This window comes from Lepidochelys olivacea (assembly GCF_965140295.1).
Source record: "Lepidochelys olivacea isolate rLepOli2 genome assembly, chromosome: 5".
NCBI classification, from domain to species: Eukaryota; Metazoa; Chordata; order Testudines; family Cheloniidae; genus Lepidochelys; species Lepidochelys olivacea.
The window spans coordinates 62,025,332-62,049,141 of NC_140415.1; the positions used below are offsets into that span (position 1 = coordinate 62,025,332).

Sequence of the window (23,810 nt, forward strand, 5' to 3'; positions counted from 1 at the left end):
TATTTCTCCCATTGCAAGTCATCTTTCGTGTCTCCACTTTTTATAGTGAACTGAAAGTTCTTTCTCCATCTTTTAAGGTGAAAGACTCATGCATATAGGGAGCGTAGTACCTTAGTGAAAATTTGTTAAATATGTAATCTCATCAGTAACCGTATTTTGTAGAAGCAACTTTTATCATGCATGGTTGTGGTTATTTTTAAGAAGGAAACTATTTAACTTCACCTCATTTTTCTGATTAACCTATTCTCTTCTTGTGCTAGACAAAAAATAATTTTTAATCTATGTAATGTTTGAAAATGAAATTATACTGTTAACACTAAGAGAGTTAACTTTATAAGCATTTTACAACAGTGTTTCTCCTTTAGTCAGAAACTGGCCTGTTTCACTCACTGCATGCCTGAGCATGTGATACAGATTAAATGCCCTGAAATAAAACTAAACAGGACTTTTTTCAGGATGCAGAACCTGTGAGAATATCATATTGCTCTTTTGTTTCGAAAATTCATGAAGTTTCAAAAGTATAATAACTTATGTCAATGGGAAAGGGGAAGTAAATGAAAAGCTGAAGTATTAAAAACATACTGAAATCACAACTATGGCCATTTTTTCCCAATATAGAGGTGTTCAAATTCAAAAGCAAATTTAAGAATTCAAAACATGTATAGTGCTCTAAGGTGGAAACACCCCCTCCCCCCACCCCAAGTGGATATATGATTGGTGCAATGATTAGGGAGGCAATATACAAAAACTGGAAATCTGAAACTACTTTTAAATGCAAAAGCAAAATGCTCCTGAATGTTTTAATCATGTTGAGTAGTTTCCTCCAGATAACCATATCACTATACTTGATAAGAGTTGTGGATTTTACCAAAAATGTAGTAATAGTATATTGCTGGGTAGGTGGTCCTAGTGCAGAACAGGTGGGAATTCTCTAAGCTGTAAATTAAACCTCAGCAGGCAGTGCACATCAGTTATGACTGAAGACTTACAACACCCTCTGTTGCCTGTAATTTTTTTTTCCATTGCTGTTGTTGGGGAAATTCCTCTTGACAGCTGTTGCTATTGTAGCAGTAGCTGACTTTAGTCTTTCATATTATTTTTTACATGAATTTACCTCTCCCTCTATCACACTAATAGTAATAATAATAATAACTAATAATATAACACTAACTAATGTAATTCTGAACATTATGAAGAGATCCAACCTCAGCATCTCATGGACCTTAAATTTACTTTTATAGCCTCATTTGAGTTTTCTTATAGACACTGGGTTTATACTGTATTTGTTGTTGTTGCTTTGTACTGTTCTGCTTTTAGAAAAGGTCAGAGGAGTAGTCCAGTAGCTTAAAACATCTTATGACTACATAGCTTATGTAGTCATAAGATGTCCATTACAGATGGACCTGACTATTGCTTGAGATGTCTCTGTGAGCCATAACTTGTTGGTTTAGAAATCTATGCTCAGATTCCACTCAAGCTGCTAGGTCTCAGTGAGCAACACAAGCTTCTCTTGATCTCATAAAGCTTCTGCTAAGTAGCTGAGAAGGCCTCAAAGCATAAGTCCTTAAGTACTTCAGTACTTGTAACCCAGATGAGTCTTTGTTTTGGTACCAAAATAGGCTTCAGGGTAGCTCCTCTGACATTTTTACAAGTGGCCAGCTGCTCCTTCCAGGTTAGTCAGTGAGCACACCAAAGCTTTGGTACGCTTACAGCATTGGTTATACTCAATTCCAAATTTAAGTTTGAAGTACCACCTCCTTAGATGGAAGTCTACCTCTGGGAGAGACCTTATATCTCCACTGATAATACCTTATCTGTCTTTAATTTATTTCTTTGCAGAGATCTCTTTCTGGTTACTTCAGTTTCAACAGCATTGGTGGTGTTGGGACAGACCTCTGGCTCTGAGCTACAGTTAAGCTTGTATAGCCTGTAGAACACGTTTCATTACATAGCTTTAGCTTTGTCAGTGACACATGCACCACATTTAATTGCTGACTGAAACACTGATCTAGAGCCAGCTTTGAGCTTTCAGAGCTGTTAGTGTGCTGGGTACCTAGGGAGGTGGTAGAATCTCCTTCCTTAGAGGTTTTTAAGGTCAGGCTTGACAAAGCCCTGGCTGGGATGATTTAACTGGGAATTGGTCCTGCTTTGAGCAGGGGGTTGGACTAGATGACCTTCTGGGGTCCCTTCCAACCCTGATATTCTATGATTCTATGGTTAATGATGCCAATACCTACGTTCCTGTTTTCAGTGCTCTTGATTTACTTTGAAATACTTCAGTATTTACGCCAATGCCATTATTGCATTGTTTATCCAATGGTGTCAAAGTTTTTGGCATCAGTGTCTTTCACACTATTAGGGTTTACTTCAAAATGTAGCCAATGTTGTGTTTCCATCTATGTTCATGTTTTTCTAGTTCTTCAATTTGGAGTACTTCTTTCAAGTGCTTAAAACATCTAGAAAAAGTCTCCATTTCTTTCTGATAGTTAAGACCCAAAGAAGGATGTTTATTTTTCCTCCCTGTGTTTTCCTATGTATTGTATTATAGGGGTAGTTCAGAAGTGATGGAATTGCTCCCTTTCCCTTTAAGGCTGTGTGTGGTACATCTACTGGTTGAGAGAACTTACACCCCAAACTTGACTCTGGCATAGTTCTGTCATTTGATTGCCAACTACATTATTCAGATTTCTAAACTGTACCACAATTAGGATGAAGTTAGTATTTCTGAGACTTAATGAGGGTCTGGTTTCACTTACTTTCTCATAATTTGCATCTCATTTGCATGACCTCTAGTCTACCTTTGTCTGTGTCATTGGTTCCAACATGGGAGGAAACTTTTTTCTTATTCCAAGCCCCTGACCAAAATTTGTCCAGTCTTGAAATGATATCTCCCTACTACCTGTGGGGCAACAAACCATATAAGATTCAGTAATCGTGTATAACTGCCTTACCCTACTCATTTGTAAATAATTACTTTTCACTACTGCCACTTTTCCTTCTGTTCTATGATCCCTTAGTTCTATATTTACACTTTATCATCTTTACATTATCTTAAGACTTTTGCAAAAATGGATAATTTTACTATATGTACCATTCCTGTTACAGTGATTACATTTTTATCTTCTGCTTTTAGAAAACTAAGCTCTTAAATATATTCTTTATATTTTGACTTTATTTGTATAATAAAGCAGCTAATAAGTTTGATGTTATAAAGTGTTGCTGGATAGGTCTTAGTAACAAAGCCCTTATACTGTTTACCATATTTCTGGGACTTGCATCTGATTACCCATTTTTACCTATCAATCCCCGCTCTTCCTCCCACCAAATCCTATAGCAGTACCTGTTACGGTTGATGTATTGAATTCTTTTCTGGTAGCACAGCTGTGGTTTCTGCTTTCATTGCCCCAGAGAACAAACGACTAACTTTTGAATTGATAGTCTTTTTAATTAAGTTAATCCAAACTACAGTTCTTTATCACAATTCACTTTATTTGATTACTTATGTAAAATTTTAGTACTCAGTCAACATTGCACAGCTACTCACATTGGAATCAGTGTCAGTTCTGCATACAAACTGGGAAAAGTGAGGATGTTGATGTTTAACTTTAACTTTATTTGTAGTTTTAAAAAATGCATCTCATGTTTTAGTTGGAGTATTTTATGATCCAAAGCTTGAATCAGAAGTCCTCTGAAAAAATGAAGAAAAGAAAAAAAAGCCACAAGTGCCATGGAGTTAAACCTCCTCAGCTTGAACAGCCAGGTGATTATAGTGTTAATTTAGTTTTTTTCAGTGTAATACTGATCAGATTATTTAAAAACATGTTTAATGAATTACCCATTAATAGCAACTACTGTGATCTGTGATTTTTATCTCAGAATGGATTACTTAATCATTTAGGGAAGACTTTGTGAATGTTGAGGATTTTATAAAACTATATGTATATGTAAGATATGTGATGGGTGGTCACTTAAAAAACTACTCAAACTTAAAATTCGTAGTATGTTTTATAAAAAAAATCTGGGGTTGTGCTCATAGAAGTGAACTCAGAATGTGGACCATTTAGTGAAATTATGGATGAAGCCTGAGTTTATACAAGTTGCACGTGAAGAGGAGATAAGAGAGGATAGTAGTAACACAAGAAAGTAAAGGGAGATGTTAGGAAGAAGGTGTGAAAGGCTAAAAGGTAGTTTGTCTTTTTTATTTTATGTTTCAGCAGTTTAACATCATATTAGTTTTTATAGTTCTTTTGATCAAATTTCAGTGCATAAGAATGGCCACCCTGGGTCAGACCAATGGTATAACAACTTGAAGGTGTTTTGTGTTAACATTGTATAATATAACTTTTTCTAAAAAATGCCAAATATTGGACCTTAGCCTAGGATCTGGAGCCCAGTCCTCTCCCTAGTTCAAGTCAATGGCAACATTCCCATGGATTTAAATGAGAAGAGGACCAGACCACACCTCTTACCTTTCAAAAATGAAGTTACCTTAAGTTAAGATAATAAACATATTAGAAATTACCTTTGCAAAATATATACTCTTATAAAACTTCTCATAATTATACAATCTCCTAAATCATTTTACACTCAGTTCTGAGATTGAAATCAGAGTAGTACTTGTAATCGATCTGAGCTCCGTCTATGAAGTCAGAGGGGTTGCGTGGGTGTAAGGGAAGGAAGGATTTGGCCTAGTACGTTTAATGGAGTTGTTCTATAAATAATTTTGCACTGAAACATTTTTTACGGACAGTTAACTCTTGCTGTGAGTCTTTCAGGCTCTGTCTCTAACCTCTCTGATTTCTGCAGAGTGTAAGGTGTTGAGACTGCATTTATCTTGTGGGTATGCAAAAAATTGAGTTGTTGAAGTTCTGAGTTCAGAAAGATTGTTTTACTAAACCATAATATTGGTAAAGTATACACTTATTTATAGTTTTTTATTAAGTCCCTTTTTATGTAAAAACCATGTGAGATGACATGAAAGATTAGACATGTCTATAATTATAAATTTTTTTAAAAATTTTTGGAAGATTTATAAAATGGTGGAAACATTTTTACTAAACAGTTCTAATGTTAATTATTCTACTAACCTCACTCAAGGTGAATGAAAGACTGGATTTGTTCTAATGGTGAAGGTGATGTGTAGTTTTTAAAGAGCAAATTTTTATTGAGGGTAATTAAGAAAATACCCTTTTATCTCCTCATTTGATCCAGTTTCTGAGAATAAAGATGCTTTTGTTTGCATAGCAACTAATAGGAGTTTAGAGTTACAAAACAGTTCATTCATTATTATTTTTAATATCTCACTTTTATAGAAAAAATGCCAATCTTAAAAGGTGAAGCCTCGCATTATAATTCCGATTTACATAACTTGCTGATCTGCTGCCAGTGTGTGGACGTGATATTTTACTCAGAAGATTTAAAGGAAGTAGTAGAAGCACACAAGATTGTTTTGTGCTCTGTAAGCCATGTCTTCATGTTACTTTTCAATGTGAAGAGTCCAGCTGATATTCAGGATTCCTCTATCATAAGGACTGCACAGACTCTGTTTGCAGTGAACAGTGAGGCTGTGTTTCCAGTTTCTAACCAAGGTTCACCATGCGGCCCACCGGTTAGAGTCATTGTTAAAGACTCTTTCTTCTGTTTTTGTTTGTCAGACATTCTGCACTTCATTTATTCAGGTATCCTGTCAGAATGGTTCCAGTGTTTACTATCTTTTTAGAGAGCAAACATATTGCTATGAAGTGTGTATATTACCCTACCAAAATATATTCCTCTATTAGGATTAAATCAATTTGATTAAAAAGTCCATCTCTATAACCCATTATTTTGAAGAACTTCTACATGGAAATGGAGCTTAACCTTAAAATTATTGCTTTTAGCACTATACATTCAGTTCCAAAGTCACTGAATCTAGTAAACCAGAAGCTTCTAAAGCGGAAAAAAATTTCCTCCAAAATTCTAAAAATGATGATAAATTTTCCATAAGTAACAGGTAAAAATGAATGTAATGCCAAACATCACCCTGCTAAAAACAGCTTTTCAGTGAGATTAATTTCAGAACAAAATAAAACTGTTAAAAATGGTTAAAAACATTGTGTACACTAGTATGTTAAAGAGAATGGGGAGCAACATTATCTGGTTTGTTGAAGCAGAGGACTGGGAGTGATGTGATCAGTGTTCTGTTTTCATTTCTGCCATTTTCATTTTGTAACCTTGGGCAAGTCACTTAACCTCCATTTCCCTATCTGTTAAAATGGTGCTAATTATATTTTTCTGCTCTATAAAGCACTTTGTGAGATTCAGTTGAAAGACACAAAAAGTGTAAAGTATTAAAGAACACTGAATCATCTAGCAACTCTTTTTTGTTTGAATAGCCTATTACTTTGTACTGATACGACTTCTAGTTGCATTACATATGACATCCCCACTAATGAAAACTATAAGATATTTTTGGGAGGAAGTAGTTGTTCTCTAAATAATGCATCATTACATTCACAGTAATTAGAAATGTGTACCTATATATTGTTAAAGATGTTATATGTAAGGAAGCTGAGTTTATCTCCAGAATGATGGTTGTTGAAAGCATTTAAAGGACTGTTCCCTTAGAATGGCAGTCCATAGCCTTTGGAAAGGGCCAGGAATATTTTACTATAATTCCTCCAAGACTGATTCCAATCTTATGCCTTCAGTAAAACAGCATGGAGCATTAGCAAACTTTTTTGTAAAAATAATCTGGATGTAAATTATCTGGTTGGCTGAAAGAGCCTTCAGTTTGTGTACCATATTGGGTGTAAGCTGATTTTTTGTTTTTTGGCCAAAGTCTCATGCCAACCTTTGGAGGAGTGATCTTATATGAGGCTTGCATTGGAGGAAGTAGAGAGCTGAGCTCCCCAGTAATGGCATTTAACCTCTGAGGAGCTCTGCATGCTTCCTGATTCTCATGTCTTATCTATCGCTGCAGTGGGGTTGGATTTAGAATCATAGATTTCCCTGGCAGGACTTAGTGCTGCTACTTGGCAGTTCAGTACTGCCTTATATACATGTGTATATTCCCACTATTTATATGCTGGTCAATAATTTGAAACAAAATTTAAAGTGGAAATTAGGAGATGAGCATCCTATGTGATTTTCTGTACTAATTATCTCCCACTGAACACACATGAGGTCTATAAAGCAACTTCACCAACTAGATCACTATGCTACATGCAGACTTATCAAATAATATTCATATAGGAAATGTTTAAAATATCCTTTTAATGATTTTCTGAAATTCTTAATTCTCATTTCTTTCTCCTTATCTTTTTCTTTTGTTTCACTTCATTTCCTTTCCGCTTCTACTGCTTCAGAACTTCAGAGGAGGATGATACTGGCATTAATCCACTGAGTAATGGTAGCAGCTTAAGTAGGGCTTCAGAAGGAAAACCTCTGCTGGTCCCATGTATTTTAGCTGAGTGGCTGGAGCAGTCCTTACTAGGAGAAGCAGCACTTGAGTGAACTGCTTCTCTGTGGATCTTTGCTCCTTCCTTTCTGTTCAACTAGTGGTGGCAGCTTCGCTGAAAATGCTCATCTCTTCAGCATCTCTGGACTGATGAGGGGGTTATTTTTTTTGAAGTAGGCAGAGGATTGAGGAAATAAAGATGAAGGAAGGGGGGTGGTTGTAAAGGTAGGGAGAAATAGGGCAAGAAGAAGGAAAGGAAAAGAGAAGGAGGGTAAGGAGAAAAGTGAGTATAGGTAGGTAGTTTACAAAATCGCAAAAAGAAATGTATTTGAAATCTATGCCAAATGTTTTTAATACACTGTTTTGGAACCTTTTTCTGTTGTTTTTTTTTGTTGTTGTTGTTGTTTTTTTGTTTTTTTTTAAATCAGTCTACATAGAATAAATAATTTTCCTTACTTTAAATATAATACTTATTAAAACAAATAAAATTTAATAGTATAAGTATTATATTTAAATTGTTAAACTTCTTATAAACCATTTTATAAGCTTAGTAATATGCTCAAGGGTGTGTGCTTTACCCAGTATACAAACACTGAAGATGTGTGCATATTGGCTGAATGCACACCTTGTTGTGTGCTATTGCTTCCTCATTCCGTAATGTTGTTCTGCATTAGATGCAGAGGACAAAACACTATCTTGGAGAAGAAGATTCCTCACAGTTTGTTACTCGAGCCCTTGATAATGCTGTAAATTCAGCCTCTTTAAATGGTGACTGACTTGGCGATGCGGGGGGATTTTCAAAGACACAAAGGAATTGAACAGCTAACTCCCCTTTAGTACTTACCAAAGTGAAGAATTTATAATGTTGGTTTAAATACCATATGGGCATGCACTGTGAGAGCCTCTGTCAACAATACCTCATTTGTGACTAATAATAATATCCCTTTTATTCTAGCCCTAGGCTTTTCTTGATCAGTCTGCCAATCCTTTCATACTGTGGAGTTTTTCTGATGTGCACCAATAGTGACCGATTAATTTAATTTCTGTTATAAATCAGGGTTTAAATTTAGATCTTCAGAGAAGAAAGACTAGTGCAGTAATCCTTTGTGCTTTGGCTTGTAAATACAGTTTGTTGGCCTATGCTGGTGCTCTGTCTTAATTTTAACTTCATGTATATTAGCCAAAACACACAAGCAATTTATATTTGCATAGATCAAATTCTTCCCTAAGTTATAGCTTGCGATCTCATTGAGATCACAAATGGTGTAAGTCAGTGCAGAATATGGTGCCTATCAGACTTGGGTCTTCCCATTTAGAGGATTTTTAAGGAAAATATGGAGTCAGGAAGAATAGAAGTCTAGTTTTTGAGATACAGTGTAGATGTTTTGTGCCCCACTATCAATGGATTCTATTCATAAGGTTGAAATAGATTTTCCCTCTCTCCCACCACTGCTGGTATAGTGGTACGACTAGCAGATGGGGGTGAGATCAGGGTATTCCATACTGCATCAATGCCTAGCTGCTGTTTCAGCCCCTTGGGTTTGACTACAGTGGGTGAATGCGAGAGCACACTGAGGTTTGCTCTAACTTATGCATGGTGACTGGCCTGCACAATGTGGGGCCTAGCATCACAAAAGGACATGAATATGAGCTGTATGCCACCTTTTCATCTCCCTTACCCCTTCAGACTATGTGCCTCTCATCTATAGTTGAGTCCCCCAACCCGAATGGTCATTGAAACAAAGCACTGATGTTTGAAGTTTATTCAGACAAAATATTAAACCATGTTTTTTACCTTGTTTCTTCAAATGATACCATATGATACCAGTTAAGTATACATTATTGCTAAATAAAGATATTTACTGTGCAGTTTGGGCTGGATCCTACCCCCATTAAGGGCAGTTGTGAATAGAATAAGGGTCTCCGAAAGAGGAGAGAGTTTTTTAAATGATGGACTATGCTACCTATTGCTGAAAGAGACTGTCTCTTTGCTAACCTTATAATCATTTGGTAATGTTCAGATGGAAGTTCTACAGATTACTTTAAAAATGTTTGTTTTTCACATTTACTACCAAAAATTTTAGCAATTGCAGTTTAGTCTTTTGAAAATATAGATAATCCCTCAGTTGGATAATTGTCTTTAAAAATCACGTACATGTAATTCAGATGCACTTTCTGGGGATACAGTGACTTAAAAATGAGCTTCTGAAATTTTCAAAGGTGTATAATTGTGTGTGTGTGTCCATCCTCTGACTGACTTGGTCATAGGGGTATCATGTTTCCATAGGCACTTTTTATCCTGGCAGCACCATCTCCTCGATCACTTGACAAATGGGAAACTGAGGCACAGAGACCAAGTGACTTGCCCAAGGTCACACAGGAATTACATAGTGGAGATGGAATTGAACTCAGATCTCCCATGTCCCAGGCCAGCACTTCAACCATTGAGCCATCCTTCCTCTCTTAATGATAAAATGTACAAACAGTGAAGAACGCATGAATATTCACAGAATTTGCCACTTTAAAATTCTTCATAGTCAGAGATGCTTGTGGCTCTTTATAATCAGTATAGAAACCAAACATCAAATTGTCAGGTAATGCTGTTCTGTTCATCTGTTTACCAAATACCTTAAATACAATTGCTTAGTAAATACTTTTTGTTTAGTGTACCTTTGTGTGTATTTGGGTTCAGATTTTTAGTAAAATAAGTCTGGTTTCTTTGCTTGTGGCAGTAATGCCTATACACCAGAAAACCACAGCATCTAAGGCCCTTAGCAACAGCAATCCCTTTTTGGTATCCTGTCAGCCAGTATTCCACTATAGGATGGTTTATCTCTTTGGAGACAGCTAAAATTGTCAATCATAAAGCAGATAACCCAGAAAGGTTTTCTCTGCTCCTTTAGAATCTTGAAAGTTTCTTTCCTGTAGCAGGGATGAGCAACACTGGGAACACCTATCTTTTTGGAAGTTAGTGTTTTCTGTTTACACCTACTTTTCTTAGTAGCAGTAAAGGTTTCAATTAGTTTTAAGTTTATTTTCTCCTGTATATTCATTTATGCATTTTTCATTCTTCATTTTATTCATAAATAGGCTTATTTCTTCCAGACCCATGAAAGAAGCAGAACAGACAAAGTAATAATGTTCTTTCTAGCTCCATATCTTTGAAGTCCATGATCTTTTACTTTCTTTCTCCAGAGTAGAACTGCTATCTGTGGAGAGCCTAACATATCACTTTGACCCACAATACCCACAGGAAGCAGATTTTTTTGAAGATGTTAGAAGGTGCCATTTTTACATAGTCACTTTTTGGACTCTAACTACATGTTAAACTTTTTTTCTTCAGATGACAGCTGGGAGCATGTATGTTATAAAGCAACAGCTCTCACAGTCGGATGCTAGTGGACTCTCATATTCAGCAAGTTTTTCAGTATCCTTTCTGAGGGACCAGTTGCCCTTTATGGTGATTGGGCTGGATGGAGTCATAGAGTTCTCTTCTGAAAACAGAATATCTACGGCAGGGGTCCCCAATGCTGTGCCTGCGGGCGCAGTGGCACCCGCCGGGGCAGTTGTGTGCGCCCGCAGGACACCATGCCGCCAAAATGCTGCCGCCGAGCGCGGCCACCTGAGAACCCCCCACCGAAATGCCACTGGCGAGGCTTCTTTCCGCTGCCCGCCACAGTCTGTTGGAAATACGAATATGCTATTCCCACAGAAAGGTTGGGGACCACTGATCTGTGGAATGCTTAATCTTGCATTTTGGCAGTTTTTGGAGAGGTGGGATTTTCCTCTCATATAAGCAAGTACTATAAATTTCTAGGAGAGCAGCTACTGAACAACTGGAACCTATGTAAGAATTATCAAGACCCGAGAAATTTGTGGATATGTGATCTTTTCTCTTTCAGAATAGTTTCCAAATTTTGATCGGGTAGGATATTTATGGATACTTTAGCGTACAGTTCTTGATCTGTAGATACTAGGCTTTCACTAGGGAAGATTTCACTTGTTTTTTTAATTTGAATTTTTTGATACTTATGTGTGTTTCAGTAATGGCTTTCTTCCTCTCAGTCTAGCTTTTTCTACTTGATCTTGCAGGAAACTTTTGATTTTAACATTAGATGTTGCTGTAGTTTCCTTGGCAATTAGAGATATCAAATATAAATTCAATCCAGAATCCGAAGGAGAAGAAGTTGGTTTGTAAAGGAAGATCTTGAAACACAAGTATCTTCCACAATAGATAGCTTTTATTTTAGAAAGTGTTATAAAAATAAAATCTAATTTCTTCACAGTATCCTAGGATTTTAAGGAAGAGAGCGCCATATGCCAAAGAACAAACTTATTTTATACTGTTGAGAGCATAAATACTAGGGAGGTGAGCATAGTATAAAACCCTATATAGAGTTTTCAAAATTTTAGAACAGATTTTAATAGAAAAGTTGTGTCCCATTCACATTTGTGAAGCTTACCTCCTCTCAAATTTAGCAGCATTTCTGTGGAAACTACAGCAATTGCTTACATGGAAAAGTAATATTAGAAAAATAATGTAGTTTCTAGTCCTTTTAATGTAATAGGAAGGAGCCAACACTATGTTATCAGCCAGCTCTTTGCAGGCCGCTAATGGCCCAAGGACAGTAGTTTGAGAACCTTGGGACTAGAAAACATAACAGGGAAAACACAGAAAACGAAAATCTAAATAAACTGATTTTGGTAGAAATGTCCTCCCCCTTCCCTGTTCTGCCTCGTGTGTAAATTGCTTTAAGTAGCTGATCCTTTAAGCTTCAGCAATGTAGGCATCATTCAAAATGGCAAATAACTGTTATATTAGGAGAAATTAACATAGTTAAATGCCTGATTCTGTGCTTAAACAGAATCTTTTCTGAAATTGTCCATACAAAGTTTATACAGGACCTTGAGTTAAGTTCGTCTTGATATTTTTGAAGCAGTCGAGGGGATTTAGACTTTTTTCTATGATATGCACATATCTAAATTGCCTAGACTTCTTTGAGACTCTAAATCAAGATATGCTGGCCTTATCTTGCAAAATCCTGATAAAGTCAACATTACATCAGTGCATAGGGTTGACCATTGCAGAGTTATAATTTGTGCTTTCTAGGGCACAAACTTGCTGAAAAATGTAAGTAACAAAAGTGCTGTGAAATACTTTTTTCTATAAAACTGAATTGTTGGGCATAGGCATTCTTTTATCTGTCCATGAAGTCCCATGCACATTAATTTATACGTAATAATATGGACCAAAAAGCTATTCCATGCCTTAAGGAAGTAACTTGGTTTTGTCATAGGTGCTTTCCAATGGGAATTGTTGGAAGAAGATATAAAAAAGAAGTTGAAAGACCCAGGAGAAGTTGAGCTCATACTTGAGAAAGTTAAATGTATCCTGAAAACTCCAGGAAAGGTCAATTGCCACTATTTTCTTTTGTAATCACTTTTAGCGTAGAATAGCTGGACTCATGAAAAATAACTTTTCGTAATGATCTTTGTTGTACAAGTATTGTGGTTTGCAGAATCTTGTCTGTCAGCTGTTTTTAAAAAATAAATATAACAACTTAAATGTATTTTGTAGCCATGTTGATCCCAGGATATTAGAGAAACGAGGTGGGTGAGGTAACATCTTTTGTTGGACCAACTTCTGTTGGTGAGAGAGACGCTCAGAAGTTGGTCCAATAAAAAGATGTTACCTCTCCCCCCATTGTATAACAACATAGGTGCACTTCCAAAGTACAGTATTACTGTAAGTTTGATCAGTGAAGTCTACATAACAGTAGGTTGCTTAAAATGATAAATAATACTTTCTCCATCACAGTCTGCCCACCAGTATTAACAGTAATTCAGATGTAATAGAGGCTGCCCCAGGAAAGCTCTGCCATTATGTGTATCTGCCAGAAGTTCTGCCTCTCTAACAGAAATCAGGAGGTGGTTTCTTTAAGTGGGTGTTGTGAAGTAAATATCTGTCTACTAATAATTTATATTTGAACCAGAGTTACTTCTCAGGGAAATGTAGTTCACATGAAAATAAGTGTATTAGTCAAAAATACATAGTGGTCTAATTTTAAACAGCTCTTAAATAAATTTACCTCCTCCCTGCTACTGCAAACCTTATACAAAGGTTTTTTTTATTGACTTAAATGGGAAGTGGGTTGTACCCTAAATTGTGTGTGTTAAACCTCCCCCTGCCCCAAGACAAAATGTGAATCAACAAGTCAGTTAACTTTTGTGAATAGAAGTTGCTGCTCTCTGAATGGCAAAATTGCCAACCCCAAGCATTCAAAGGTTATGAGCCAAACCCAAATATTCATGAAATTGGTTTAAAAATAATCCAGTATGTATTTTTTGACGGGGACAAAAAAAAATCTCATGATTTTTATTTGCCTTTTGGTTTTTGAACCTTAAGTGTGCACTTGCTTAGCACTGTCAAGCTTTACTTCCCAGTCATGAGAGCTAGACACATACTTTTTTAAAAATGAAAGTTGAAGCTCTCACAAGCTCTTGATTTCATATATGGGGCTTTAAGAAAAGCACTAAATATACTGAGACTCACAATAAAATTGCAAGAGTTGACAACAGTGCAACTGACAGGTGGAGGGTGCTTGAAAGGGAGTCCTTCTTTGTAAAGCTCCATGCCTAGGCATCTCTGCATGCTGACCCGTCCACAGGTGCCGTTGGCCACAGTTCCTGGCCAATGGGAGCTGCAGGGACAGCATGAAGATTGGAGCCCCCTGGCTGCCCTTATGCGTAGGAGCTGGAGCGAGGCTATGCCGCTGCTTCTGGGAGCCGCGTGGAGTGGCCCCCGACCCTGCTCCCCGGCTGGAGCGGGGCAAGCTCCAGATCCCGCGCCCCAGCGGGAGCTTGAGGGCTGGAGTAAAATGGCTGGCTGGCCGCATTTTGCCTACCCCTGTCTTAAATGGACCTTTTATTTCTCTTGCTTCCCTGACTGGCAGATGGAAGGGGCATGGAAAGAGAGAGAAGACTCCGATTGAAAAGAGAATCTTTTAAATTGGTACTCCCTCTGGCCCCTCTAGCTGCTCTGGATATATAGTCAGGTTTTCTTGTAAAAATAAACATAAATACATAAATTAGATCAGATTTTAAATATCAGTTGAGCCCTGTTTAAACTTCATTCAGGAAAATTAGCAGTACGATTTTAATTACTATTATTTTTAATTTGGTTTCCCTTCTTAATTACTTATATAGAACTTTTACACTACCAACTTAGGTCAGTATAACTATGTCACTCAGGTGTGGAAAATCCACACCCCTGAGCGATACAGTTATCTGACCTAACTCCCAGTGTAGACAGTGCTATATTGATGGGAGAGTTTCTCCCATCGACATAGCTGCTGCCTCTCAGGGAGGTGAAGTACCTATGCCGATGGGAGACGCTCTCCTGTCAGCGTAGGTAGTGTCTTCACTAAATGTTACAGCAGCGCTGCTGCAGTTGTGCCACTGCAATGCTGTAAGTGTAGAAAAGCCTTTGGTTTGCAGGAGAGGGGTATCGTTGCAGATGTAGACTGTAGTGTACTGGGAAAAAAACACAAAGGTATAAGTGGGAGCAGGAGACAACGGGAATAATGACATGAGGAATGGTCTAACCACAAGCTGACATGAGATGTAGAAATGGGAGCTTTAACAATGAGGATGAGCAATTACAGCTTTTCAAAGGAAGAGACAAGGAACCAGTGAAGGGTCTTGAGAAGGGTAAAGACATGACTGAAATGGCAAAAAGATTTTTATAGCTTTTTATGTTGAAAAGGTGAGAGATGAAATGACTGGAGTGGAAGAGTTTACAATGGTCTAAATGAGAGAAAGAACAGTGGTATGAAACAGGTTGTGATAATGGGGGTTGTAGAGAGAGAGAGAGGCAGATTTTAGAAATGTTACAGCAGAAGCAGTAGGTTTTGTCAAGATTTTTGCATGTGGGCGGAGAACAAAAAAGGTGCTAGGGATCTTCAAGATTATAAATTTGAGAGATGGGGAGGATAGTGGAGTTGTCAACAGTGATGGAAAAAGGAATTAGGAGGAAAGATGAGAATCATTGCATTTCATGGTAGAAACAATATGCAACACCCATGTACAACTAGGAGGCAATTATACATGTCAGTATCTTTGTCTTGCAGGTGAATAGTGCCAAGAATTGCAGATCTCATCAGACAGCAAGACCCTTGCAGTTATCTGATACTTCTCTCAAGCTTTTTTTTAATACACATGTCTTAGCTGATGTCATCTTCCAAATACAAGGTACAGTGTCTCAGTTTTTCCTTGTTTTTTCATAGATTCATAGATACTAAGGTCAGAAGGGACCATTATGATCATCTAGTCTGACCCCCTGCACAATGCAGGCCACAGAATCTCACCCATCCACTCCTGAAAAACCTCACCTATGTCTGAGCTATTGAAGTCACCATATCTGAGGTAGAAGCGAAACTCAAACAGCTTAATGGGGCTAAATCGGGGGGCCCAGATAATCTTCATCCAAGAATATTAAAAGAATTGGCACAAGAAATTGCAAGCCCATTAGCAAGAATTTTTAATGAATCTGTAAATTCAGGGGTTGTACCATATGATTGGAGAATTGCTAACATAGTTCCTATTTTTAAGAAAGGGAAAAAAAGTGATCCAAGTAATTATAGGCCTGTTAGTTTGACATCTGTAGTATGCAAGGTCTTGGAAAAAATTTTGAAGGAGAAGGTAGTTAAGGACATTGAAGTCAATGGTAAATGGGACAAAATACAACATGGTTTTACAAAAGGTAGATCGTGCCAAACCAACCTGATTTCCTTCTTTGAGAGAGTAACAGATTTTTTAGATAAAGGAAACGCAGTGGATCTAATTTATTTAGATTTTAGTAAGGCGTTTGATACTGTGCCACATGGGGAATTATTAGTTAAATTGGATAAGATGGGCATCAATAGGAAAATTGAAAGGTGGATAGGGAATTGGTTAAAGGGGAGACTACAACGGGTCCTACTGAAAGGTGAACTGTCAAGTTGGAGGGAGGTTACCAGTGGAGTTCCTCAAGGATCAGTTTTGGGACCAATCTTATTTAATCTTTTTATTACTGACCTGGGCACAAAAAGTGGGAGTGTGCTAATAAAGTTTGCAGATGATACAAAGCTGGGAGGTATTGCTAATTTAGAGAAGGACAGGGATACCCTACAGGAGGATCTGGATGACCTTGTAAACTGGAGTAATAGGAATAGGATGAAATTTAATAGTGAGAAGTGTAAGGTCATGCATTTAGGGATTAATAACAAGAATTTTAGTTATAAGCTAGGGATGCATCAACTAGAAGTAACGGAGGAGGAAAAGGACCTTGGAGTATTGGTTGATCATAGGTTGACTATGAGCTGCCAATGTGATATGGCTGTGAAAAAAGCTAATGTCGTCTTGGGATGCATCAGGAGAGGTATTTCCAGTAGGGATAAGGAGGTTTTAGTACCGTTATATAAGGCACTGGTGAGACCTCACCTGGAATACTGTGTGCAGTTCTGGTCTCCCATGTTTAAGAAGGATGAATTCAAACTGGAACAGGTACAGAGAAGGGCTACTAGGATGATCCGAGGAATGGAAAACTTGTCTTATGAAAGGAGACTCGGGGAGCTTGGCTTGTTTAGCCTAACTAAAAGAAGGTTGAGGGGAGATATGATTGCTCTCTATAAATATATCAGAGGGATAAATACCAGAGAGGGAGAGGAATTATTTAAACTCAATACCAATGTGGACACAAGAACAAATGGATATAAACTGGCCACTAGGAAATTTAGATTAGAAATTAGACGAAGGTTTCTAACCATCAGAGGAGTGAAGTTTTGGAATAGCCTTCCGAGGGAAGTAGTGGGGGCAAAAGATCTATCTTGCTTTAAGATTAAACTCGATAAGTTTATGGAGGAGATGGTATGATGGGATAACATGGTTTTGGTAATTAAATATTCATGGTAAATAGGCCCAATGGCCTGTGATGGGTTTTTAGATGGGGTAAGATCCAAGTTACCCGGGAAAGAATTTTCTGTAGTATCTGGCTGATGAATCTTGCCCATATGCTCAGGGTTTAGCTGATCGCCATATTTGGGGTCGGGAAGGAATTTTCCTCCAGGGCAGATTGGAAGGCCCTGGAGGTTTTTCGCCTTCCTCTGTAGCATGGGGCACGGGTCACTTGCTGGAGGATTCTCTGCTCCTTGAGGTCTTCAAACTACAATTTGAGGACTTCAATAGCACAGATATAGGTGTGAGGTCTTTTTTAGGAGTGGTGGGTGAAATTCTGTGGCCTGCATTGTGCAGGAGGTCAGACTAGATGATCATAATGGTCCCTTCTGACCTAAATATCTATGAATCTATGAAGTCCTCAAATTGTGGTTTAAAGACTTCAAGGAGCAGAGAATCCTCCAGCAAGTGACCTGTACCCCATGCTACAGAGGAGGGCAAAAAACCTCCAGGGCCCCTTCCAATCTGCCCTGGAGGAAAATTCCTTCCCGACCCCAAATATGGTGATCAGCTAAACCCTGAGCATATGGGCAAGATTCACCAGCCAGATACTACAGAAAATTCTTTCCTGGGTAACTCAGAATAAAAGCTTTGTAATAAAAATATTATGAGCTACCAACAGCTTATATGTCTGCCCAGAAATATGCTTAATCAGATCATGCTTCCCAGCCCATATGGGCTCCCAAGGGTTAGCTCTTTTTACTGCAGGCAAAGCTATACAGTAAATGGGAAGACATAAAGTAGGAAGCTGGAAAAAGTGTAACTTGCTGCCTCATGAGCTGAAAAGTTTGTGACGAAGCTACTTAGAGAAAACAGCACGAGCAGTTGCAGTAGAAGCAGCCAAGATAGCTGGAGATGAAAGAACACCTTTTGCTAAATTTAGAATGTGCACAAGCATCGTAGCTCTAAATTTAGAACAGAGCTGGAAGGCTTTGAGATCTGATTCCCATTTTGGCAAAGTGCCGCTTCTGGGATGCTGCTGACAGCACCTGCACTCAGCGAGGAATGCATCAGTGCTCGCAGCCATCACGTGGAAAAGGAAAGAAGAAAAGAAACTCTGGTGATCTTCTTCCCCCTCAACTCCCTGGGATGGGGGGAAGATGCTTGTGGCAGGTTGTCAAGGTTCCTTCCCCACTCTGAACTCTAGGGTACAGATGTGGGGACCTGCATGAAAGACCCCCTAAGCTTATTCTTACCAGCTTAGGTTAAAAATTCCCCAAGGCACAGATTTCTTTCTTGCCTTGGGAACCAGCTTAGGTTAAAAACCTGGTACACTGCCACCACAAAGTGATTTAAACAAAGAACAGGGAAAGAGACCGCTTGGAGACATCTTCCCCAAAAATATCCCCCCAAGCCCTACACCCCCTTTCCTGGAGAAGGCTTGATAAAAATCCTCACCAATTTGTACAGGTGAACACAGACCCAAACCCTTGGATCTTAAGAACAATGAAAAATCAATCCAGTTCTTAAAAGAAGAGTTTTAGTTAAAGAAAAGGTAAAAATCACCTCTGTAAAATCAGGATGGTAAATATTTTACAGGGTAACCAGATTCAAAACATAGAGAATCCCTGTAAGCAAAACCTGAAGTTACAAAAAGACACAAAAACAGGAATACACATTCCCTCCAGCACAGCGAATTTCACAATCCAAAAAACAAAAGAAAATCTAATGCATTACTTACTAACTTTAGAAGAGCTGGAAGGCTTGCATCCTTGATCTGTTCCCAGCAAAGGTATCACACAGACAGACAAAATCCTTTGTCCCCCCCTCCAGATTTGAAAGAATCTTGTCCCCTCATTGGCCATTTTGGATCAGGTGCCAGCGAGGTCACTGTAGTTTCTTAACCCTTTACAGGTGAAAGGATTTTGCCTCTGGCCAGGAGGGATTTTATAGCACTGTATACAGATAGGTGGTTACCCTTCCCTTTACATTTACGACACAGGCAGATCCTTCCATTCAGACACCAACTGCTTCCCTGACAACAGACATAGGTCTCCCCTCTTATCTCCTATTTAGATAAGTCTTCTGAGAAATGGGCAGTCACCTTTCAAAACCTCATTTTTGTAGATTATTTTTCTCATTCAAAAAATGCAGTTTGTTCAGTTCAGGGCTCCAGGCAGGCTAATAGCCAGCCAAACAAATGTGTGTGTTTGGCCGGGGGTGGTGTATGGGTTGAGTAGGAGCATATTGCCTGTGCTCCCTCCCTCCATTTGTATCATAACACCACCAGTAAAAGTACTTAGCTTTTATCTAGCACTTTTTATCCATAGATCTCGAAGCACTTTAAAATGGAGGCCAATATCGTCATCCCATTTTACAGATGGGGAAACTGAGGTTTGGGGGGTTGAAGAAGTGACTTGCCTAAGGTCATCCAGAAAACCAGCGGCAGAGACAGGGATTGACTCTAGGTCTCCTGTGTTCAAAGCCAGTGCCCCATTCACTCATCAAGACTGGTTATAAATACTGCAACTTGGATGCGATCAGAGTGGGACATCTATCCTGACATAAAATTAATCTTCAGGAAACTATCCACTGTGATTTTTCCTCAGGGGATTTTGATATTTCCAATGAATTTCCTTCATTTTTGAAGTTTTTAAGACCTTTTAAGGGGGATTATAGTTAAAATTATTTTGATCCTGTGTTATTTATCCTGCTCCCCTCACTCATACCCCAGAGAGGACAGTGAACTAGAGAAAGCAGAGCTTATTCCTGCCCTCGTCCTTGAAGGGATAAATCTTCCTTCAGTGGTACGGCAGGTTTAGCTAGGACAACCCTAGCAAGGTCCTAGGACTCAAGTCCTGAGTGCTTGTTGTTCTGAGTGAGACTGATTTGTGAGTGGACAGAAGGAGGGGTTGGGCTCAAACGTCATCCCAGAGTCTTGTGTGCAGTATAGACATACTGTTGAAACCCCTTCCTATCCCTTTAGCGAGTCACTGCTGCGGCTCCCATTTCAGATTTCTTTGCCTGGGGAGTCCTTATTTAATCAGCCAAGTGTATTTGTCTGGCACTTCAGGAGCAGATGCTGGGTTTTGCTCTTAATAACACTAAGGTATTCAGTTTACTTAAAAACATTACAGACTTATAGAGTTGCCTGCCTCCAGGGATCTTAAAATACTGTACAAATATATGTTAAACTTCACAACAGCCTTGCAGAGGTTAGTTGGATTGGCTAAGGTCACCCAGATATTCAATGGCAAAGCCAGAGGTCCAAAGCTGTAGTGTTGACCTGCTCTAACCCTGGCAGACTGAAGAATGTCATGTCCAGAAGAATACTGAAAATGGATATTGCTCCCTAACTCCCTGGTGGTTCTCACAGGAGGGAAAAACCCCTCAAGTGGAGAATTTCCTTTCCCCCACAATTGATTTCTCTGTGGCTGATTAGAAGGGTTTGTATTAAATACTAAATATTGATTTCTTTAGTATCTTTTGTTGTTTCATATTTCAGAACACTTGTACCGACATACTCTTGACAAGGAAAGCTCATGTTAATGACTCTCACCTGCGCGGATAGCCCCACAACCAATTAAGAAATTCCCTGCTATCTTAATGAACCTTAAATATTTTAGAGGCCGAGTAATATCTTCTGAAGCTCTTTCCAGAAAGAGATTATGAAAGGAAAATTCCTTCTTGATTTTAGTTTGTGGTGATGGTATAGCCATGTTGGTTCCAGGATATTAGTGAGACAAAGGTGGGTGAGGTAATTATCTTTTATTGAGCCAGCTCCTGTTGGTGAAATAGACAAGCTTTCAAGCTCTTCTTCAGCTCTGGGAAAGGTACTCAGGGCTTGCCTACATTTAAAACGCTACAGTGGCACAGCAATCTCATCTAGTATTTAGCTCTGACACTGAGTAAGTTTCCCAGACCTGAAGAGCTCTGTGTAAGCTTGAAAGCTTGTCTCTCTCACCAACAGAAGTTGGTCCAGTAAAATATATTATCTCACCCACCTTGTCTCTCTAATATCCTGGGAGCAACAGTGCTACATCACAGGTGGAAAAGATTGGTTAGCATAAACAGTTAGCACATAATATAAGGGACTATAGCAGGGTCCCCCTTGGTCCTGTCTCTGCTTTGCTCCAAAAATCACTCGGAGACTTTCTGACTCAGCAGTCACTGGTGCAGTTTATTTACACAATGTAAACCCACCGCCTCTCACCAAATATCGCTGGGGGTTCCAGCCTGAAGGGCTTTTCTTTCTTGCAGCCAGGAGGGAATAGCTACCTCTCTGGCTTCCCACTCCCCTCCCTTCCTCCCTCTGAGCTTGTATATAGCCTCAGGCTAATCAGCCTGGCAGCTGTTCCACCTCTGCCAGTCAGGCTCAGGTTCCTCTAATCCGCTCCAATTCACCTCCCTTAATTGGAGCTGGAGTGACAGAGGGCTGGCTCAGCAATTCCTGGTCAGCACCCTGTCACAGGGACCATTCAAGGGGAAATGGCCCATTAACAACCATATAGTCATAGAACAAAAAAGAGGAAGTAGCATATTACAGATTGTTATAATAAACCATACATCCAGTGTCTTTATTAAGGCCATGGTTTTTAGAGTGTAGCCAAGTTATGAATTTAAGCTCCAAAGCTTGTCTTTTGAAGGTGTTGTGCAGGTTTCCTTTAAGGACGAGGACTGAGAGGTCATATATGGAGTGATGCTTTTGTGAGACGTGATATGGTGCGAAACAGTGTTTGTCTTTTATAATTTTTCTGTGTGAGTTAGTTTGAGAGTACAGTGATTGTCTGGTTTCACCCACATAGTTGCTTTTGGGGCATTAGTGCACAGACAAGGTACACCATGTGTTGTGGTAGGTGTGCATAGGATCCATGATCACCGTATAACTTTCCAATAAATTTCCACAGAAAAAAGAAACTTTTCTAAAAGCCAGTTATTAGCTTATAAAAAAAACAGCCCATCCAAATACTTTAAAATAAGGTAATGCCCAGTTCAGGTATCCATTTTAACGTACACCACTCCAGACACGTTACATTCGTACTTTTCATAGACTTTGCCCCGCTATGAAAATCCCATACGCCACCAAGAGGTACAGTAATACTATACATACACCACATTCCCCACAAAAGCACTAGGACACAAAACTTGAACTTATCCTGGAAAATAACACCCCTCATACTTTTTAATGGAAAATAATACATCATACACTTCTTTCTTTGATTGGTGTCTAACAGTTATGTATGGTGATGTTGGGATTAAGGTTTTGCTTTATAGTGAGGAGTGTGCTGTTTGTATTATGTTGCTGTATCTATTGTAGGTGTAACTTGTTTTTTACGCACTTTTTTTCCTTTGGGATGTCATACAGATCTTGAAGATGAACAGATTTAAATTGCTAAAAATCACCTGTTAAAAGAATTTGCATAATTTTTCTAGCACTCTTAATAGTGAAGACTTAATTAAAATATTTAATGTTGAATATCTTGATTGTTATTGAAGTGACTGTGAAGAGTACAGGCTAGCTCCTCTATCACCAGCTTTCTGCTTTGTGCAGCCTCTATGCCTGCTGAGAGAAACCTGGCTTGGGGGAATGCAGCCAGTTTTTTTAGTCCCTTCATGCTACTGGAGCTGCCCAGAGAGTTTGCCCATCTATGATTTAATACAATACAGGAGACCTTTTTAAGAAAATTGAATGGATAATTTGAAAGGCTATTAACTGTTAACTGAGGAGGATTGATTGTTTATGAAGATTTGTAAGTATTCCTTGGCAGAAGCCCAAAAAGGGACCAAATCACTGGATCTGTTTTCTCACTGCCTCTGAAGAATGTGTGTGCACCACAAAAGTAATGGCATACTCTAGATAACTTTCACAAGAACTAAATGCACTTATCCAGTAAAGGAACAGTTGCATGGAAAAAATAATGATACATCTGGGGCGTGCTTTGCAAATCAGTATCAAACAAAATACTTATCTGAACACTAACAATTTTCCTGACTTGTCCACTCCTACCCCATATGCAAAAAAACCTCGCTCCAAAGACTAGACAATTGTTGAATTATTTTGTTTTCAACTTGAAACACCCAGGGTCAAATATGAAGATTTAATCCCTCAAAAATGGGTGCACAGAGAAAGGGGATTTTTTTCTGATGTTGTTTTCAGTATGCAATAAAAACAAAAGGACCTTTGATAATGAAAACAAAACACTAATGCAAAACGTGGCAACACAACAGTTTAGTTCTAAGTTCTGCTCTTAGGATATTCCTTGTGGGAAGCTGATGAAACAATAGCACCCACTACATATTTCCAAGAAAATATCACTGATGTATAAATTGACATTTACAAAGGAGCATGCCATCCATTACCAAAATGGCTACTTACTATTTTCACAAAGAGTAAGTTTTACTCTAATTTTCCAGTCACCGTTGTAGTAATTGATTTGAT

General features: G+C 38.5%; 1 protein-coding gene across 9 annotated transcripts in view; it reads left to right on the top strand.

The window, feature by feature from the left end:
* Positions 1-23,810, top strand: part of RHOBTB3 (Rho related BTB domain containing 3) — a 76,320-nt gene that overhangs the window by 39,273 nt on the left and 13,237 nt on the right. For 8 of the 9 annotated variants that reach the window (XM_084628227.1, XM_084628226.1, XM_084628228.1 and 5 more), the window contains exons 6-9: positions 3,649-3,760; positions 5,313-5,678; positions 12,736-12,848; positions 15,568-15,688. In XM_084628227.1, the coding sequence (XP_084484353.1) occupies positions 3,649-3,760; positions 5,313-5,678; positions 12,736-12,848; positions 15,568-15,688 (712 nt within the window). The remainder of the gene's footprint in view (positions 1-3,648; positions 3,761-5,312; positions 5,679-12,735; positions 12,849-15,567; positions 15,689-23,810) is intronic. The other variant, XM_084628233.1, reaches the window with a different exon arrangement.